The sequence below is a fragment of the Lonchura striata genome, chromosome 1 (genome assembly GCF_046129695.1).
Source record: "Lonchura striata isolate bLonStr1 chromosome 1, bLonStr1.mat, whole genome shotgun sequence".
Lineage (NCBI taxonomy): Eukaryota > Metazoa > Chordata > Aves > Passeriformes > Estrildidae > Lonchura > Lonchura striata.
Window position 1 is genome coordinate 103,200,438 of NC_134603.1, and position 15,717 is coordinate 103,216,154.

At 36.5% G+C, this 15,717-nt stretch overlaps 1 protein-coding gene across 13 annotated transcripts in view; it reads left to right on the forward strand.

The window, feature by feature from the left end:
- POU6F2 (POU class 6 homeobox 2) overlaps window positions 1-15,717 on the forward strand; it is a 352,332-nt gene that overhangs the window by 267,999 nt on the left and 68,616 nt on the right. For 12 of the 13 annotated variants that reach the window (XM_021546659.3, XM_021546677.3, XM_021546704.3 and 9 more), the window contains one exon: window positions 11,894-12,100. The exons of the other annotated variant lie outside the window; for it this stretch is intronic. In XM_021546659.3, the coding sequence (XP_021402334.2) occupies window positions 11,894-12,100 (207 nt within the window). The remainder of the gene's footprint in view (window positions 1-11,893; window positions 12,101-15,717) is intronic. 13 annotated transcript variants of the gene reach the window in all.

The following is a 15,717-nucleotide window of genomic DNA, read 5'->3' on the forward strand; positions in this document are numbered from 1 at the left end:
TCTCTACGCTGAATAGCAAGTGTCGTAAATGACATCTGCAACTAGATTTCTAATGCTAGGTGTCGAACATTACATCAATTCCATGCTTACAATATCACACAGTAATTACTTTTAATGATACTTGACTCCTTTCGGAAATGTTATCCTTAAGCTCACCATTGCAGTCACAGTAGTTTTCACTCAGATCCTGGGATTAGCTGAGGATGGACATGCAGAACTTAGTACTGGCTGCCTTATTTTTTTACTGACTCTAGAGGAATTATTCTTTTTTGTTGTTCCTGTTTTGCTTGCCTGCTTCTTTGTGTTTCCCAAATAAATAGAGACCAAAGTAATGGTATCTATCTGAATTATTTAAATCATACTTAACTTTACTGATACTTCAACTAAGTAATATTTTGCAATGTAAAGGGCAGGGTATTTCTGTTGAGTATCTTTTCTTTAAGTAAGATCAAGTATTCCGTCTGCAGGATGATGTTATTTAAAAATCAGTTGAGCATAAATGAAGACTTGGCATCTCTGAGGTTCTCCTAGTTTTAAAAAAACCCTTTGAATCTGTAGAAGCAGGGAAGATGTCTCTCCTTTTGACAGATTTCTTTTTCCATTTCTCTGGCCATTTACCCTGCTGTTTTGGTTAGTACAGAATAGGGATACGCAAAATCTTCAGAGCAGAGACCAACATTAATATATTTCCAGCACAGCTCCAACCATTTCAAATACCTTGAAAGAGTCTTATCATGTAAGAATTTCTGTCCTAAAAAGTGATCTAAGCTACACCATCATAATTATTGCCAGTTTTACCAAAATATTTGGTTTTACTCCTAGATATTATGTATGCTTAGAAGGGGACTTGAATTCAAATGTTCTGCATTTGTTTAGAAATGCAACCTAAATATTTTCACGGAATTCTCCTGATTTGTTACCATCAAAGATTGTGCCTTATTGTATATTATGGATGGGGTCATTACTGCCAAAGATATCCCATAAGAAACAAGAGCCTTTCCTAGCCAGGACCTGACCCACTGCACTTCAACTTCTTCCACAGGACTTGCACTGAGCCTATGGGATACGAGTTTTTCACTACAGTGTCACTTTAATAGCAACTCCAAGAAAGAAGTTTCCACCTTTCCAGCCACTGTTTTGCATGACAGCTGTAGGATCTTGTCAATTAACTCTCTTAATTGGTTTCTGTTTCTTCTCTATGACCTTTTGGTCTTGCCGGCTGCACAACACTGTTTATTCAAAGCACTGGGTTTATATGAACTTTCTATCAAAATCATCCCCTTGGAAGGGAAGATATGTGATAAGGAGTTTCAATACTTGAGCATTTATTTTCTTTATTACCTCTTGTGGCTCACAGTAGAACTTGAATCATCATAAAATTGCACTGTAAGTTTCTGTTCTGTATGATGAACTTCTTTAAAAGAATAAAAAAAGACCAGAACACTCTCTACCTGACTATCTTTAAAAAAATTGAAAAAAAATAAATAAACCCCATCAACCCAAAAACCATGGTTATCATGGATAAGAACAAACTGTTCATATCTTAAAAAAAAAAGGTGGTGCAACTTTTTTAGGTGTAAACTCATCAACATAATTCTAAAGCATTATGGTCTTTGTTATGAGAAATAAGAAATCCTGTGGTCTCCCCCTAAAGAACATTAAAAAAACATTACTGACAGGAAATTGAAAAAGTAATATATGTCTGAATGAATATGACAACTTTTTTCTGATAGAGCAGATAGATAAATGTCACATACAAGTTTCAAAATGCATTTAATTTTGCCACCACAATGGATATTCTCTTCATAAAATATATATGAATAAGGTTTGAATCTTAAAACTTGACTGTGATAAACAAATGCATATTTGATAACTTTTTTTTTTTTGAGATGCTAATTCCTTTTTTGAGGTTATTTTTTGTTTACACATCTTTACATTTTCATTTCTGAGTGAAGCAGCCTGGTTGACAAATCTTGTGTGCATTTAGCCTGGATAAACTTTCTTTTGAATCTGAGAAGTGGATTTTGGGTTTGGGGTTTTTTTGTTTTGTTTGGGGGGGAGGATGGGATTGGTTTGGTTGTGTTTGGGTTTTTTGATGGGAGGTGGAGTTTTTTTGGTTTTGTTGTTTTGTTGTTGTGATTTTATTTGGTTTGGTTTTTTTGTGAGATGATGGAAGGGAGGGGAATATGAGCGAAGAAGGAGAAGCTAGTAGATGCACCAGCTCAACTATCAGAATCAGAGAATATGCTGAGCTGGATGGGACCCACAAATACTGATAGGTTAATATACTCAATTCTGTCTCAGAAATCATCACAATTCCTTGACTTGTAAATTTAAAAAACCTGTCATTACCTGCAATTAAAATACTCCATATATGAATTATAATATGGCACTTTCTCTTCAGTCATCTCTTCATTCTTCTGCTGTAATTCCCATATGCCAGGAAATCTCCACTACTACTCCAAGATTAAACAAAAAGTTCTTTTGGAGGTTTCATATTACTAAGATTGAGTTGTTTTGTTGGGTTTTTTTTAAATGTATTACAAGAACATTTGTAACTACAATATGCATTTTGACAATGTTTAAATCTACATATTATTTTGCTGTTGCTTTTTTTCTCTCATTCACATCTACTTTATTCTCCTCTTGAAAGATTCCACCACTTTTAATTCTATTTAATATCTTTCTCTTCAGATTGGTAACAGGGAAGCTACTTAAATTAAGGTAAAACCTGAATGAAGGAAGTACCATCTGATGATATTTACACTTTCATATGCTAAACACATCTGTGGTTAGATTCTCTGGTTCTTTAAAGCACTGAGTATAGTACATCACTTCATAAGGAACCTTCTTGTTTCATTTCAGTCTTTTCCACATTTAGGCATTACATATTGGAAGAGAGAGGTGGACTTGGCAGTATTAGATCTATAGCTGGATTTGATGATCTCAAAGGTCTTTTCCAACCAGTATGAGTCTGTGGCTTTAAGCATTGATTGGCAAAGCTGAGCTGTGTAAGAGGAACAGCTGAGGTTCCTACAGGAGGGCTGTAGCTGTAACTGTGAATGATGTCTTCTGAACTTGCTAAGGATCTCTTTATTCAGTGCAAGTTATTGAGGTAAACTGATACCCCAGCAGCCACAGCTGCAAGAGTAATGTGGAAAACAATAGCTCTAGGGAAATATTTAAAATAAATTGTAAACATTATTCAGTTCTAGACTACCACAGCATTTTTTTTTTTTTTGCCAGCTTCTGGCTATGATTTTCAACATTTTATGCCATGTTTAAAATGGTATTAATGTATTTTCCTTATGTAAAGGAAGCATTTAAGTACTGATGAAGTTAAAGTAGCACCCCCTTTGTTCTTTTCCCAGGAACCTGTAATCTGACAAAAATTCTCAGAAAGAGCAGCAGTAGCATCCCTTGAAAGTCTTGATAGAGTGCTTCACAGTCTCCCGTCATCTTAACTAAGGAAATGTCAGACTATTATGTAATATAACAATTTAATTCTTTTATGACAAATAGGATTGTTGTAATTTTTTTGTCTCCATAATCATGAATGGAATACATAGTCACACTGGAACACTGTGCTAAGGTCTTATTCTAACGTATCAAAAAAACCAATGGCCTGCCCAAAACAACTGAAAATGTAAGTATAAGACATGTGACAAATACACAGATGGAGAAGGGATTCTGGAAACAACTGATGTTCTGTCCTTACTATTCCCTTTCTCTATAGTCAAAAAAGTAAAGAAGCCCCTCATCTTTAGTGCCCTGCAGATCACGGTTGAAATGGAAATATTTTTAGGGCCGCTACAGATAACACGTGCAAGAATACATTTAATTCCTGAAAAAATTAATACTATTACTTTTGGTTATCAAAAGGATTTACCAAAAAAACCCCAAAATCACGTATACAGAAATGTGTTTGCTTGTACATACCCTAAAAGGATCTGAACAGCAATCAAAAAAGCTGTTTGTGGCTTGGGAGAGAAGCAGTAAAATGCTAAAAAACAGTTAGTTGTAAATTCTTTTAGTGATCATCAAATATTATTAGGAATTCTGGCTGTTTTTTCATAACAAATATGATCGTATTGGCTGTCCTGTCATAACATATCGTGGATCTGTTGTCATAACAAACAAAAATATTGCTAAAATATTTTATATGAGATATCCATAAAATAATTTTGAATAATAAGTATTTTCATAAGAATCTCACTAGCTGATTTTCAGAAATATCTAGGACCTGCAAATCTAATTAAAATCAACAGCTGCTTTGCTCAGCTCAGAGAACTATGACCTCTAAGGGTCATGATGACTGATTTAATTCTTGTTTTTAATAGGAAGTTAAATCTGATAAGCAGATTGCTTAAAAGGAACAATTCAGAAAACAGTTGACATAATTTTTAGTCTTTAATTTGATAATTACATATATTTAGATTTTTCTAATGAGAAAAGGTTGTGTTTTCCAGAATGTTTGATAAAAACCATTATTTTTTATGGCAGTTAATTTATGAAAATATTATGATGGTAATATACAAACACTATTTTCTAAATTAAAAAAACACTGAGAAAATCAGGCAGAATGTTGGACTCAATGTTCCGTTATGATGCTTACAAGCAATAACCTGTCCAATATGTTGAATTATATAAGAACAATACTTAACCTGAAAATTACAATTCCTTACATAAAATGGTGACACAGGAGTATGGTTTCATAGGTGCTTGTTTCCAGTATCACTATTTGATGCCTTTTCTCAAAGTAACATTTTGTTGTGCCATCTTTTTGACTTGTCATTAGGAGATACAATGCAGCAAAGAAAATTTGCAAGCTTTGCACAAATTAGTACCACTTCTAATTTGAAAGACACAGGCAGCCTTAGTTTCATCATGTATGAGGTTCATGAATGATATTGTCATTAGTCCAAAGAATGAGATGGAATAGCACTACTTTCAAAAGAAGTCTGAAAATTGTATTCCTTGTATTCATGATTCCAGTTTTTCAGTGTGTAGACTGGGAGTAGATTGCATGTATGTGGTATAGTGCACATAAATAGCTGGGGTTATTGATATTGGTAGAAAATAAGTTAAATGTATTTTTAAAAATATCTGTTTCTATGTGTTTGTAATTTATATAGATTCTGTATGTATATATATATAGAAATACATGTATGTGATTAAGAAAGGGGCAGCTACACAAAGGCTAAATAATTCTGTGCAGATTCACATCAGTATATCTTCAGTATATCATCAGTATATCTATCTGTCCTCAGTCATTTTCTCCTTAAATAACTCTTGCTAATAAAGTGTCCATGCAACCAATCTCTGAACAGATGCAGCTTCTGTGTAAAGTTTGCAAAACTGTACAAAATAATAGAATCACAGAATTACCTGGCGTGGAGGAGACCTTCTGTCACAGGGAGAGACCGCTCTCACTAGACCAGGTTTCCCAAAGCCCCATCCAGTCTGGCCTTGAACATTTCCTGGGATGGGGCACCCACAGCTTCCCTGGGTGACTTGTTCTCACCACCCTCATAATAAAAAATTTCTTCCAAATAGCTTATCTAAACCTCCCCTCCCTAGTTTGAAGCCATTACCTCTTGTCCTATCATGGATCCCTTGTCCTACATGATCTTGTAAAACAGTGCCTATCCAGTGTTTTGGCCCCCTTTATATACTGGGAGGATGCTGTAAATTCTTCCCCAGAGCTTCTCTCAAGCCCCAACTCTTTCAGCCTCTCTTCACAAGAGAGATGCTCCAGTCCTCTGATCATCTTTTTGGCTTCCTCTGGATGTGTGAGGTCCCTGTCTTTCTTGTGCTGAAGACTACAGAGCTGGAGGCAGCACTCCATGTGGTCTTGATGAGGGCAGAGTAGAGGGAGACATACACTTTCCCGAAAATCTTCTGATACAGCTCAGGATTCTGTTGGCCTTCAGGGCTGCAAGAACATGTTGCCGAGTCTCAACCACCAACATCCTTGTGTCTATGTTTATATGGTGGTTTGTCTCATTTTGCTGAATGATTTTTCTGTTGCTTCTTTCACTTTTCCCCTGTTTTTATGTTTTCTTTTTATGTTGTTCTTCCATTGTTCAAAATTGAATAATTAACTTTCAATATTTAAATAGTTGTAACATTGATCAAATTGAAGAGACATCTATTTTGATGATAATACTAAAAATACTTAATATTTCCTTTTTATAGTTGAAGACATTTTTTCAGATTAAATGTCACCATTTCCTTTATGTAAGCCCTGGTTCACAATGGAAACAAACTAGTGTAGTTGGTCTTTGATTTTACTTACACTTCAGAGCAGAAACAAAGGCAGTTGTTGAATCGCCCATTTGACTACAGTTTGTAGTATTCCTTTGATTGTGCTGGGAAAACAATGAAGCAGGGCACCATCCCTGTTTCTGATGAGAGGAAAAGGAGAAGAATTTAATTTTAAAAAAGTTGCACACTTCATTTTAGAGTATCGTGGTAACTTCACCTAATGTCAAGACACAATTGGTTTATTAGTAGCCACATGAAAAGACTCACTACTAGGAAATCATCTATTAGTCTTCACAGAGTTATGCAAAATCTGGTTTTGTATCTGCAGTGCTGTGATTAGACATTTATCCCCAGAAGTTCTGAGCAATCATTCAGCTTCTGTCCACAGTTTCCTCCTGCATGTTACAACAAAGTAAACGACAAAGGCAATTAAATATGAAGGAAGGATAAAAATGGACTTTTTAAATCTTATTCTATCTTAAGAATTGCTTGTTCAAAGGATCAGATTTTTAAGAGATCATATGTTTCTATTTCATTTTTACAAAGAAACATTTACTGAGCAAGTCTGAAATCTGTTTAAAGGTACAATATTGACTAAACTTCAGTTAATCGGTGTTAGGACATTGCCCTGCCATTGGGGTAATATTCACAGAAATTATTGATATACTGAGGATTTGGGATTTTTCCCCTCTGTGGTCAGCTCCATTACTTGGGATTTTACCTTCACTTTAGTTTTGTGCTATTCTTTCATTGCAGTTTGCAGGACTATGTAGGCAAAGACCATTGGGCCCACACCTGATATGAAGGCGCAGGTTGACAAATTAATTTCGTGTGCAAGCCAAGCCCTACAATTTTATTGCAGACATCATCTTGACAATGGTAGGTTCAAGTTGTAAGATCTGAGAGATCAATATATCTTTCAGATATATTGAAATCCTAGGGTGCTAAAATCATACTAATAGATTAATCAGTAGAAAATATTCAGATGCTGTTAAAAATCATCCCAGATTTCTTTTAAAATTAGAAACAAACAACTGACTCTTAAAATTTAGCTAATATTGGGAAGCAGAAAAATAATAATTTCTGCAAAAACTGTTCTCTAAGCAGCTTTATACTACTCATGTATCTATTAATCCATGAACAAAAAAGAAAGAAAGATTCTGAATACTTGAAGTGATAATCTGACTCCACCAAGGATTCTGGCAACACTTTGTCACTTGAAGAGGGCCAGAATTGCAGTCTTTGTGATTAGTAGAGGAGGATGAAAACCCTGTCTCTATAAAAAAAATTAAAGTCTGAATTTACATTAAATATCTAGGTACAGTTTCCATCTGCACTGCATTTTGTACCTATCGAGGAACCTGTACCTCACAAAGATACAATCTAGTGTAATTTATTTTAATCAACAGTGCTATGCAGATTACTGTGCCTGACTCCCTTAGAGAAGTATTGACAAGGGGATTCCTTCAATTAACCCTTGGGCTTTCAAAACTATCTGATTGCTGTTTTGCATATGACACCTATTTTGCAGCTTCTTTGTGAGCACTGCTTGCTTTCAGTTGTATGACGTATAAAAGGAATTGTAAAAGACACACAAAAAACTCTCCAAACTTTTAAAATTATACTTATGTAGCATGGGAACTTTTAGGGATGTGGGTCTTTTTCCTTCAAGAACATCTTTGACAAGTAGGATTGTTTACGAATTTGAGTCCAGGCATTGACAGAGTAAGAAGCCTATTCTGCTTAGTCTCAGAGAAGACATAGTGTTGTGGAATGTGTTCTCACTGTGAAAGTGTTCTCACTGTGGAATGTGTTCTCACCATGAAAGTGTTGGATGGGGCTTTAAGCAACATGGTCTAGTGAAATACATCACTGCCCATGGCTGGGGAATTAAACTAGATGGTCTTTAAAAGGTCCTTTCCAACTCAAACCATTCTGTGTGACTCTGTAAGTATCTTTTGGGATCAGTCCCTGTCACATGTTATTCCTGAACCATCTTTGAATATAATCTGAAGTAGCAGCATTTCCTAGAAAGGAGCAATGCCTTCCCACTAGGGAAATCACTAGCAATTAAATAGTCTGTACTGTGGCATGCCAGTGCCTCAAGCCTGTGGCATGGCCTTGTTTTATTTTTTGACAAAATTCAAATGTATCAAAACCATAAATTGTCTTCAGCTTGTACAATAATTTAAGAGGACAGATTAGCAAGGCTCAGGGTGAAATTTCATACCAAAATTAGGGGGAAGAGGGATGTAGTTCAGCATCACATCAGTCACACAAAGCTTAAGGAAGGGATCCAGTTGTAGTACTCCTTATGTGTGAATCAGAGAGCAATTAGGATATTTAGGAGAGGGTACTTTAGCAAGGGGGAACTTGAAAGAGGAAACCTGAATCCAATTTTAGCCATCTCAAAGCTGCATGCAATAATGAGTAACCCTGTTGTTTAAGTAGAGACTAGTTGATATCTTTTTCTTAACCAGACAAGAATTTACTTTGGTAAAAAAGGAAATAAAATCTTCTGAAACCTGAGTTAGTTTCTGTTTCCAATTAAGATTTACCCTTGGGTCCTACGGTAACACCCCTGAGGGCATTTGCTCATTTGCCCTTCTGAACCACTCTTCCATCTGTGTTTTTCCTGCTCCATTTCTGTCTGTGTGCATGTACAGCACGCCATGTACAGTATGGTATGTGACACACATTAATACATATAGATAGCCTTCTGCTTCTGACCTTACAAACTGTCCACTTCAGCATTGTCATTCTATGAAATGTCCAACTGTAGTCCAAGAAATGCATTTTAAATGTGAATGCAAACATTTCTATTACTGATAACACCAACACAGCATTTTTTGCCTTGCTGGGATTAGGACCTTGATAGTTAAAGTTACATTGGAGTAATGACAGTCCAAGGTTGCATCCTTTACAGACATGGCAGAGGAAGGGGAGGCCTTTGATATGTCTCTGCTGATAAAATTAAGAATGATTATTTCTTGTGTTTGGTGAGATTATATTAAAAGTGAAAGAATATATTTGTTACCCATAAATATATTAGGTCACAAAACCTGGGAGATATTTATGTGTTGCACTGCACTGCAGTTGTATTTCATTCATGCTGAAAGTCTGATTCTAGAAAACAATCTGAAATCTGATAATGATGTAAATAAATGCCTCTCTCCTCAGTGAATAGCCATCTTCTCACATGAACAGGAAAGCAGTCACCATTCAGATAGGGGGAAAAATAAAATAAATAAAATAAAATAATAAAATAAAATAAAATAAAATAAAATAAAATAAAATAAAATAAATAATAAAAGCATTGTGATCTGAAAGGAGAAACTCTCAGGAAATTTCAAGAAATCTCAGGAAATAACTCTGAATATGCTTCACCATGCTTCACTTTCATGCTCCATAAAATGGGGGTAATAATCTTTATTGATCTGTCTACCTTTTAGCAATGCATTAAGAACTTAAATTGTATCTTTACAGTCTTTTGAACAGTCTTGATATATGCAGCTCTTAGAATACAGCTTAGTAGCTGGGCTTGCCATTTTATCAGGTTCTCCCACAGGAGAGCTGTCCTGCTTTACTTTCTGGTTCTCTGGTCTTCCCATGCTAAGGCCTTCTAACTGGGCAAGTGTGGTAAATTGATGACAATTTCTGCACCTACTGCTCGTTACCTGAGCTGCCGCAGCCAACAGTGCGCTCTTCTTGCTCCAGGAGCCAGTGCAGGCTGTCACCCGGTACTTCATGGTTGAGCCTACCTAGGAGGCACCTCACTGGGTGTGACTGCTGAAAGAGCAGTCACTCATTAGGATCCTTTCACTCAGTGGTTTCATATCTTAGCCTAATAGTGGGAGAGGGTGTTGAGAGCCACCTGCCCCTCCGGCTATGCCTGAATTACTCGGATATCTTCAATGGTGTTTTTTTAAGAACAGATTTTTTGGGGTTGTTGTATGTGACCCCTGGTGATTTCAGTAGGCAGAGGTCTTCACATATCTCCTTTACTCTTCACCATGCATTTCACACCTGTATTAATTTTATATCCGCAGCAAGAGATTCAGTGGTGTTCTACTTTTGAACTCACATAAAGCAACTTAGTGGTCTGCCCAAAAAGGTCACTGATATTTTCACTAAATAGTTATTTTAGACATAATTTTACACTGTATTGATGGGTTACATTGATAGAATATAAATTAATTGTTGAAATCAATAGGAATGTTATATGTTTTGTTTTATATGTTTGGGAAATAAACATGCTTTTGAGTTTCATTCTGAATACTTCAGCCTGTGTTTATGAGGAAACTATTCTGTGTCTAGTGCTATGTATACATCTTGTTCTCTTTCTGTCCATTCAGCTCTCCACACCTACTTAATGGCTTGAATCAGCTAATTAATTTCTAAAAAATTTGTCAGAAACAAAGAGATCTAAAAAGACGAGTAAGCTCCCAAATGGAAAGAGAACCAGCAGAGAAACTGTGAAAAACTATAATATTTCTGTCTCCACTGAGTTAAAAAATGGGATCATACTAGTGGGAGTCAAAATGGACAATGCAGTGTGGTGAATGCTGAGGATAAAGAGGAAGAAGCAAGGTTTCTGGAAAGGGCAAGCTGGAAGTTTTATGATGAAGTAGATGTTTTCAGGGAGGCTATGATAAAGAGAGAAGAGAAGGTGAAGGAAATAGAGATGTGCTATGCTTTTTTTATTTTTATTTTTTCTGTTGCAACAATTCTATGACTCCAGCTTCATATGTTGCTGTTTGAAAAAAAAAGAAAAAGTTTGGGTTTAGGCTCAAGTTTCATCAGAAGTTTATTTTAGATTCTCTAATACCTGTAAAAAGAATCTTGCAACAGCATAACTTTTTCCAGCCTAGCAGCTTATTGACTGACAATCTTTCTTATGACATCTGTTTGACATCTCATCCTAATATTAGTTTTACAGGCACATTCACATTTTAGGAAATCACTGTATTCTCAAGTCTGAGATGTCACAAGTGTCTCTTTCTGCAACTACTTGGCCCAGAAATGTTAGCTAATATATTTTATCTAACATCAGCCCTCCTGTTGTGTTGTACTTCATAGCTGTCATCCAAAACCAACTGCATTTTTATGAACGTGTCTTAATAAGGCACGCCATGAGAGGTACCAGTATCCTTTTGTATCTTCCTGAGATCACATGGGAGTAATAGGTGGTCATCCAGAGTACCTGGTATTAGAAAATCAAGTAAAATTATATAAGCCCCTTTAGTAACATTATATGGAGATGTAGAAATTAAGACAAAAAGACTGATGCTTTTATCTGCCTCAGTCAGTGTTAAAATGAATAGAGGAAACAAACCATGATCCAGGGCCCAGATTGTGGGCCAGCATTTGTTTCAGACACTCAGAAACCACAGCAGGTTTGCTCCAGGTGACAGTGGACAGTGGTAAAATGTACAGGTGATATGTGATGAAACAAATGATTGGAAAGTCCTTATCACCCCAGTGAAGGAATGACTGTTTCCCATCCTCAGCCTGTCTTAGCAGTCTCACTGTGCTTTTATCACCTAAGCTTGATTCAACATGCAGAATATAAGGTGTGGCAAGTATATGTGGCATGCGTGCATTCTCCCTGTGTTGTTTCTTCCAGATTATTGGAACAATCCCACTGATGCCTAATCCAGTCCCGTCCAGCCAGGCGGCAGGTGGAGCTCAGGGACTTCAGGTGCAGCCGATAACTCCACAGTTATTGACCAATGCCCAGGGTCAGATCATCGCCACTGTCATCGGCAACCAGATACTCCCAGTGATCAATACCCAGGGAATAACACTATCGCCGCTCAAACCAGGCCAGCAGGTAAATTGTCTGTAGCCTGAATGATTATCAAAATAGACACACAGAAATTTTCTGCTCCTCATAGACACTCTCATGGCCTCTCTAAAAACCCCCACTTCTTTACTATTTTTAATAACAAAAATTAATTCTGTCCTGCAGAGTGTATTACTGCATACTATATATGTAGTAATTAATAATGTCATATTATATAATTTATTTACACATTCAAGAGCTATCCATTTATTCATTTTAATTTCTTTTCAAGGTTAGTATAGGATCAATTGAGATGTTTTCTGCAATTAAAATGCAATAGGAATATGAACCAGAAGAGATCCATCTGGCCCATCTGGCCTATAAAGTTCAATTCCTTAGTTTGTGGTCATCTAGTAGACTGGGGCTTGAAATTATTTGGAACATGCAGGGAAAACAAGGGAAAATATAAAATCTTATTAGATTTCCTCACTGGAAAATCAGATATGATTACGTATAATAGCACAGGCAGAAAATATTCTGTAGAAATTATTACTCAATGTAAGGTTGCAGGTAGTTGACAGACTTAAGGATGGATCCAGTGACCACACTGAGGTCCAAAAACCCTTCAGTAGCTCTTCTTATAGCACTTTAGAGTCAAATCCATTAGTTTTGCCTACATCTGTAAAGCAAGGAATTGTAGTCCTACCTTTTATCTCTGAAAGAAGGGAAATTGAGGACAGAAAACACATCAAATGGGATTACCAAATAAGTACTTACAAAAATGTCCCTCGCTTAAATATTCAGCTTAGCATTCCTACTGCTGGTAGTACTTGTTTGCTATTCCTGCTGACACCTCCAGTCACAGGGAACAGCTTCTTGTATGCTGCTGAGTATCCCAGGCCACCTGAATTCCAAACTGATGATTTTATCTTTTTTTTTTTCAATTTTAGAAGTATAGAACCAATGAATCTCTAACATCACTTTTTCATTTGTTCTGAAAACATTTCACATCCCATTGGTTACCTGCTTTTTCCCCATCCTATCCTCTGTAGTATGTAGGATGGACATTTTTCAAAGCACTTATCATTTATCTAACTCTATTTTCTTTAAATGGGAGTGTACTTGCACTACTGGCAAATGCTTTTGCAATGGTTGCATATACATGGTTTAAAACAAAGCTGAATGGATCTGAGGGCAGGCTCCATGTTCTCCACCGCAGGAGAGCCTGACAATGAAATATGAAACTCAGCAGTTCACCTTTGGTTCCTGGGGCTGTGTGGATGTTTGGGGTTTTTTGAAGTCCCCTGAAGGGATTAGATCTTTTCCTCCATTATGGGGGAAGCATTCAAAAATCATAGCAGCCCTGAGATCCTATTTGAACCTCATGAAACTTAGAAGTAAATAGGAGGATAAAGGACCTGTATTATTGCCTGAGACATTCTCACATGAAGAGCAACTCACCTTCTGAGTTCTGCAGCAAAGCAACTCCTTCCAGGCAATGTCTGCCCGTAGTGTCAGTGGGCAGAGAGGGTACAGAGGTGTAGCATTTTCTACACAGCTCGTGGCGCTGGGCTCACATAAAGAGACAAACTCTGAAAGCTGAAGCTTGCTGAATGAGCAGGACTGCAAAGTAGAGAGCACTCTTCAGCCACATCATGCTGTACTGTACTTGTTCACCCAACCTGTGTGCTCGTGTGCAGGGATCAGCTGGCAAAAATATCAGTCTGCAGAGAACAGATTATGTCCAAGAGCCAAAGATGCTCCCCATTAAGCTGTCTGCCCAGCAGTGCTATGGAGGTAAAAAACATTATTTTGCCAATATTATTTTCACAGGGTTCAACCTCTGCCTCTTTCTTACATGGCGTCTGAGGTCCCAGGGGTTGCAAGAAGAGCCACCAAACAACACTGTCTCCTTACCTTGAATCAGCCATTCTTGAAGTTTAATCATTACAGTATTTTTGATCAGGAAGGGAAAAAAATGTAGTGCAAATACTATATGAAGAAATAGTAGTTCCTTTTTATAGGAACCACAGAAAATTATTTCTATGTGTTTGTGCTCCCTCTACTGGCTCTTCTGGTTTTACTGAAAGAAGTCAAAGAAAATTTTGTAATGAATTTCACTGGGAGCACAAAAGATGCATGAGAGCTAGATTCCTCATAGGAATAATGCTGATGGACGGTGAAAAACAATTGAGATAGTACTATACAAACTGTTGTGTCATTTGGAAAGTGAATAGATTTCCTCTAAGTTTAAGGAGATCCTGGGTTTATTTTTTTGCCTGAGTAGAGACTTAGACTAACTGTAACATTTGGCTAATGATAGCATATTAAGTCATAAGGTTTAAAATACCATTTTCAAAAGAACGGAGTGAGTGTTTCAAATCAGAGAGCTCAGCAGGAATTCAAAATGTTTATGAAAATGGTGTCACACAGTATTTGGTGTCTTCTAACTTGAAAGAAGATTCAGCAGGGGGAAAGATTACAACACAAGTTTGGGGAAAGTTTTTAGCATGTCTTGAAGAAATAAATAGAGGAAATAAATAATGTAGTAAAAATGTTCCAGTTACAGATAATCCTAGTTTAGCTTTCAACTTGTCACTTCCTTGGAAACTTAAGTACTGAAGGAGAAAAAGAGCAATGATACTGAGCTGCTGCTTGTTAGCTGAGTCACAATAATTGAACCTTTGTAAACTGTTCCAGTTCCTAAGTAATGCATGATAGTGCTTACTTTTTCCCTGATGACTGAAGACTTAAATGCCTCAGATGTTGTTAGTCAGCTTTACTTAGGTAGACTATATGTGTTATTTATTCATACAACTTTTTCAGATTTGACAGACTAAAACTTCAATGTCTCTTAATGGAAATGAGTTCATGGAATACTTACATGAAGTGTAAAGCAGTCTTTCTTTTTCTGCACTGTAAATAGGTTGCTTTTCAATGTACACAAGCAAGTCTGATGTAGTCTTGTTCTTCCTGTATTTAAGTATAAATAGATAATTTTGATTTATGTTCTTTAAACTACCCACACTAGGCATTGTTCTTCTTCAAATTACACCAAGTAGGTAAAACTTCAGATATTTTACTATTTTCCAACCTTTTGCTAATCTAAGGAGCATCAAGAATTCTCCTAGAAATTGCACTGGCTTTCTAAAGCAGGCAGTTGTTTGCACTCCTGTTTTATTCAGTACCCTTTTTATCTCTGTTCATAAAGAAAGAGGGTTTTGCCTTTAATAATTTTTGCTTAGCCATTTCCACACTCTTCAAGTGTGGAAGTTTTCTTTCAAGTTTCAGATCTTTTGATCAGAACTGAATGCCATGGTCACAGGAAGGATGCATCCCTGTTTTACATAACATGATATTATTTTCAGCATTATTTTCTTTCATTATCTCGACAGCCTAACATCCTGCTTTTTTCTATCTCTGTTCATGGAACAGTTTTACTTAATAAGCGGATGTGTCCACCATTATATATCTTTGCTTCCCTGATTATTAGCATGTGTATCACTAAAATGGTTCCTTTTAATGTGAATCACTTTGCACTGATCCACTACCTGTCAAAGTGCTCCCCTGGCATGCTGTAAACAGGATTTGTATGTTTTTCATGGTATTCTGTACTAATTGAAGAAATTAATGTGTTCTTCCTGCAGATTCCACTTTAACATTAT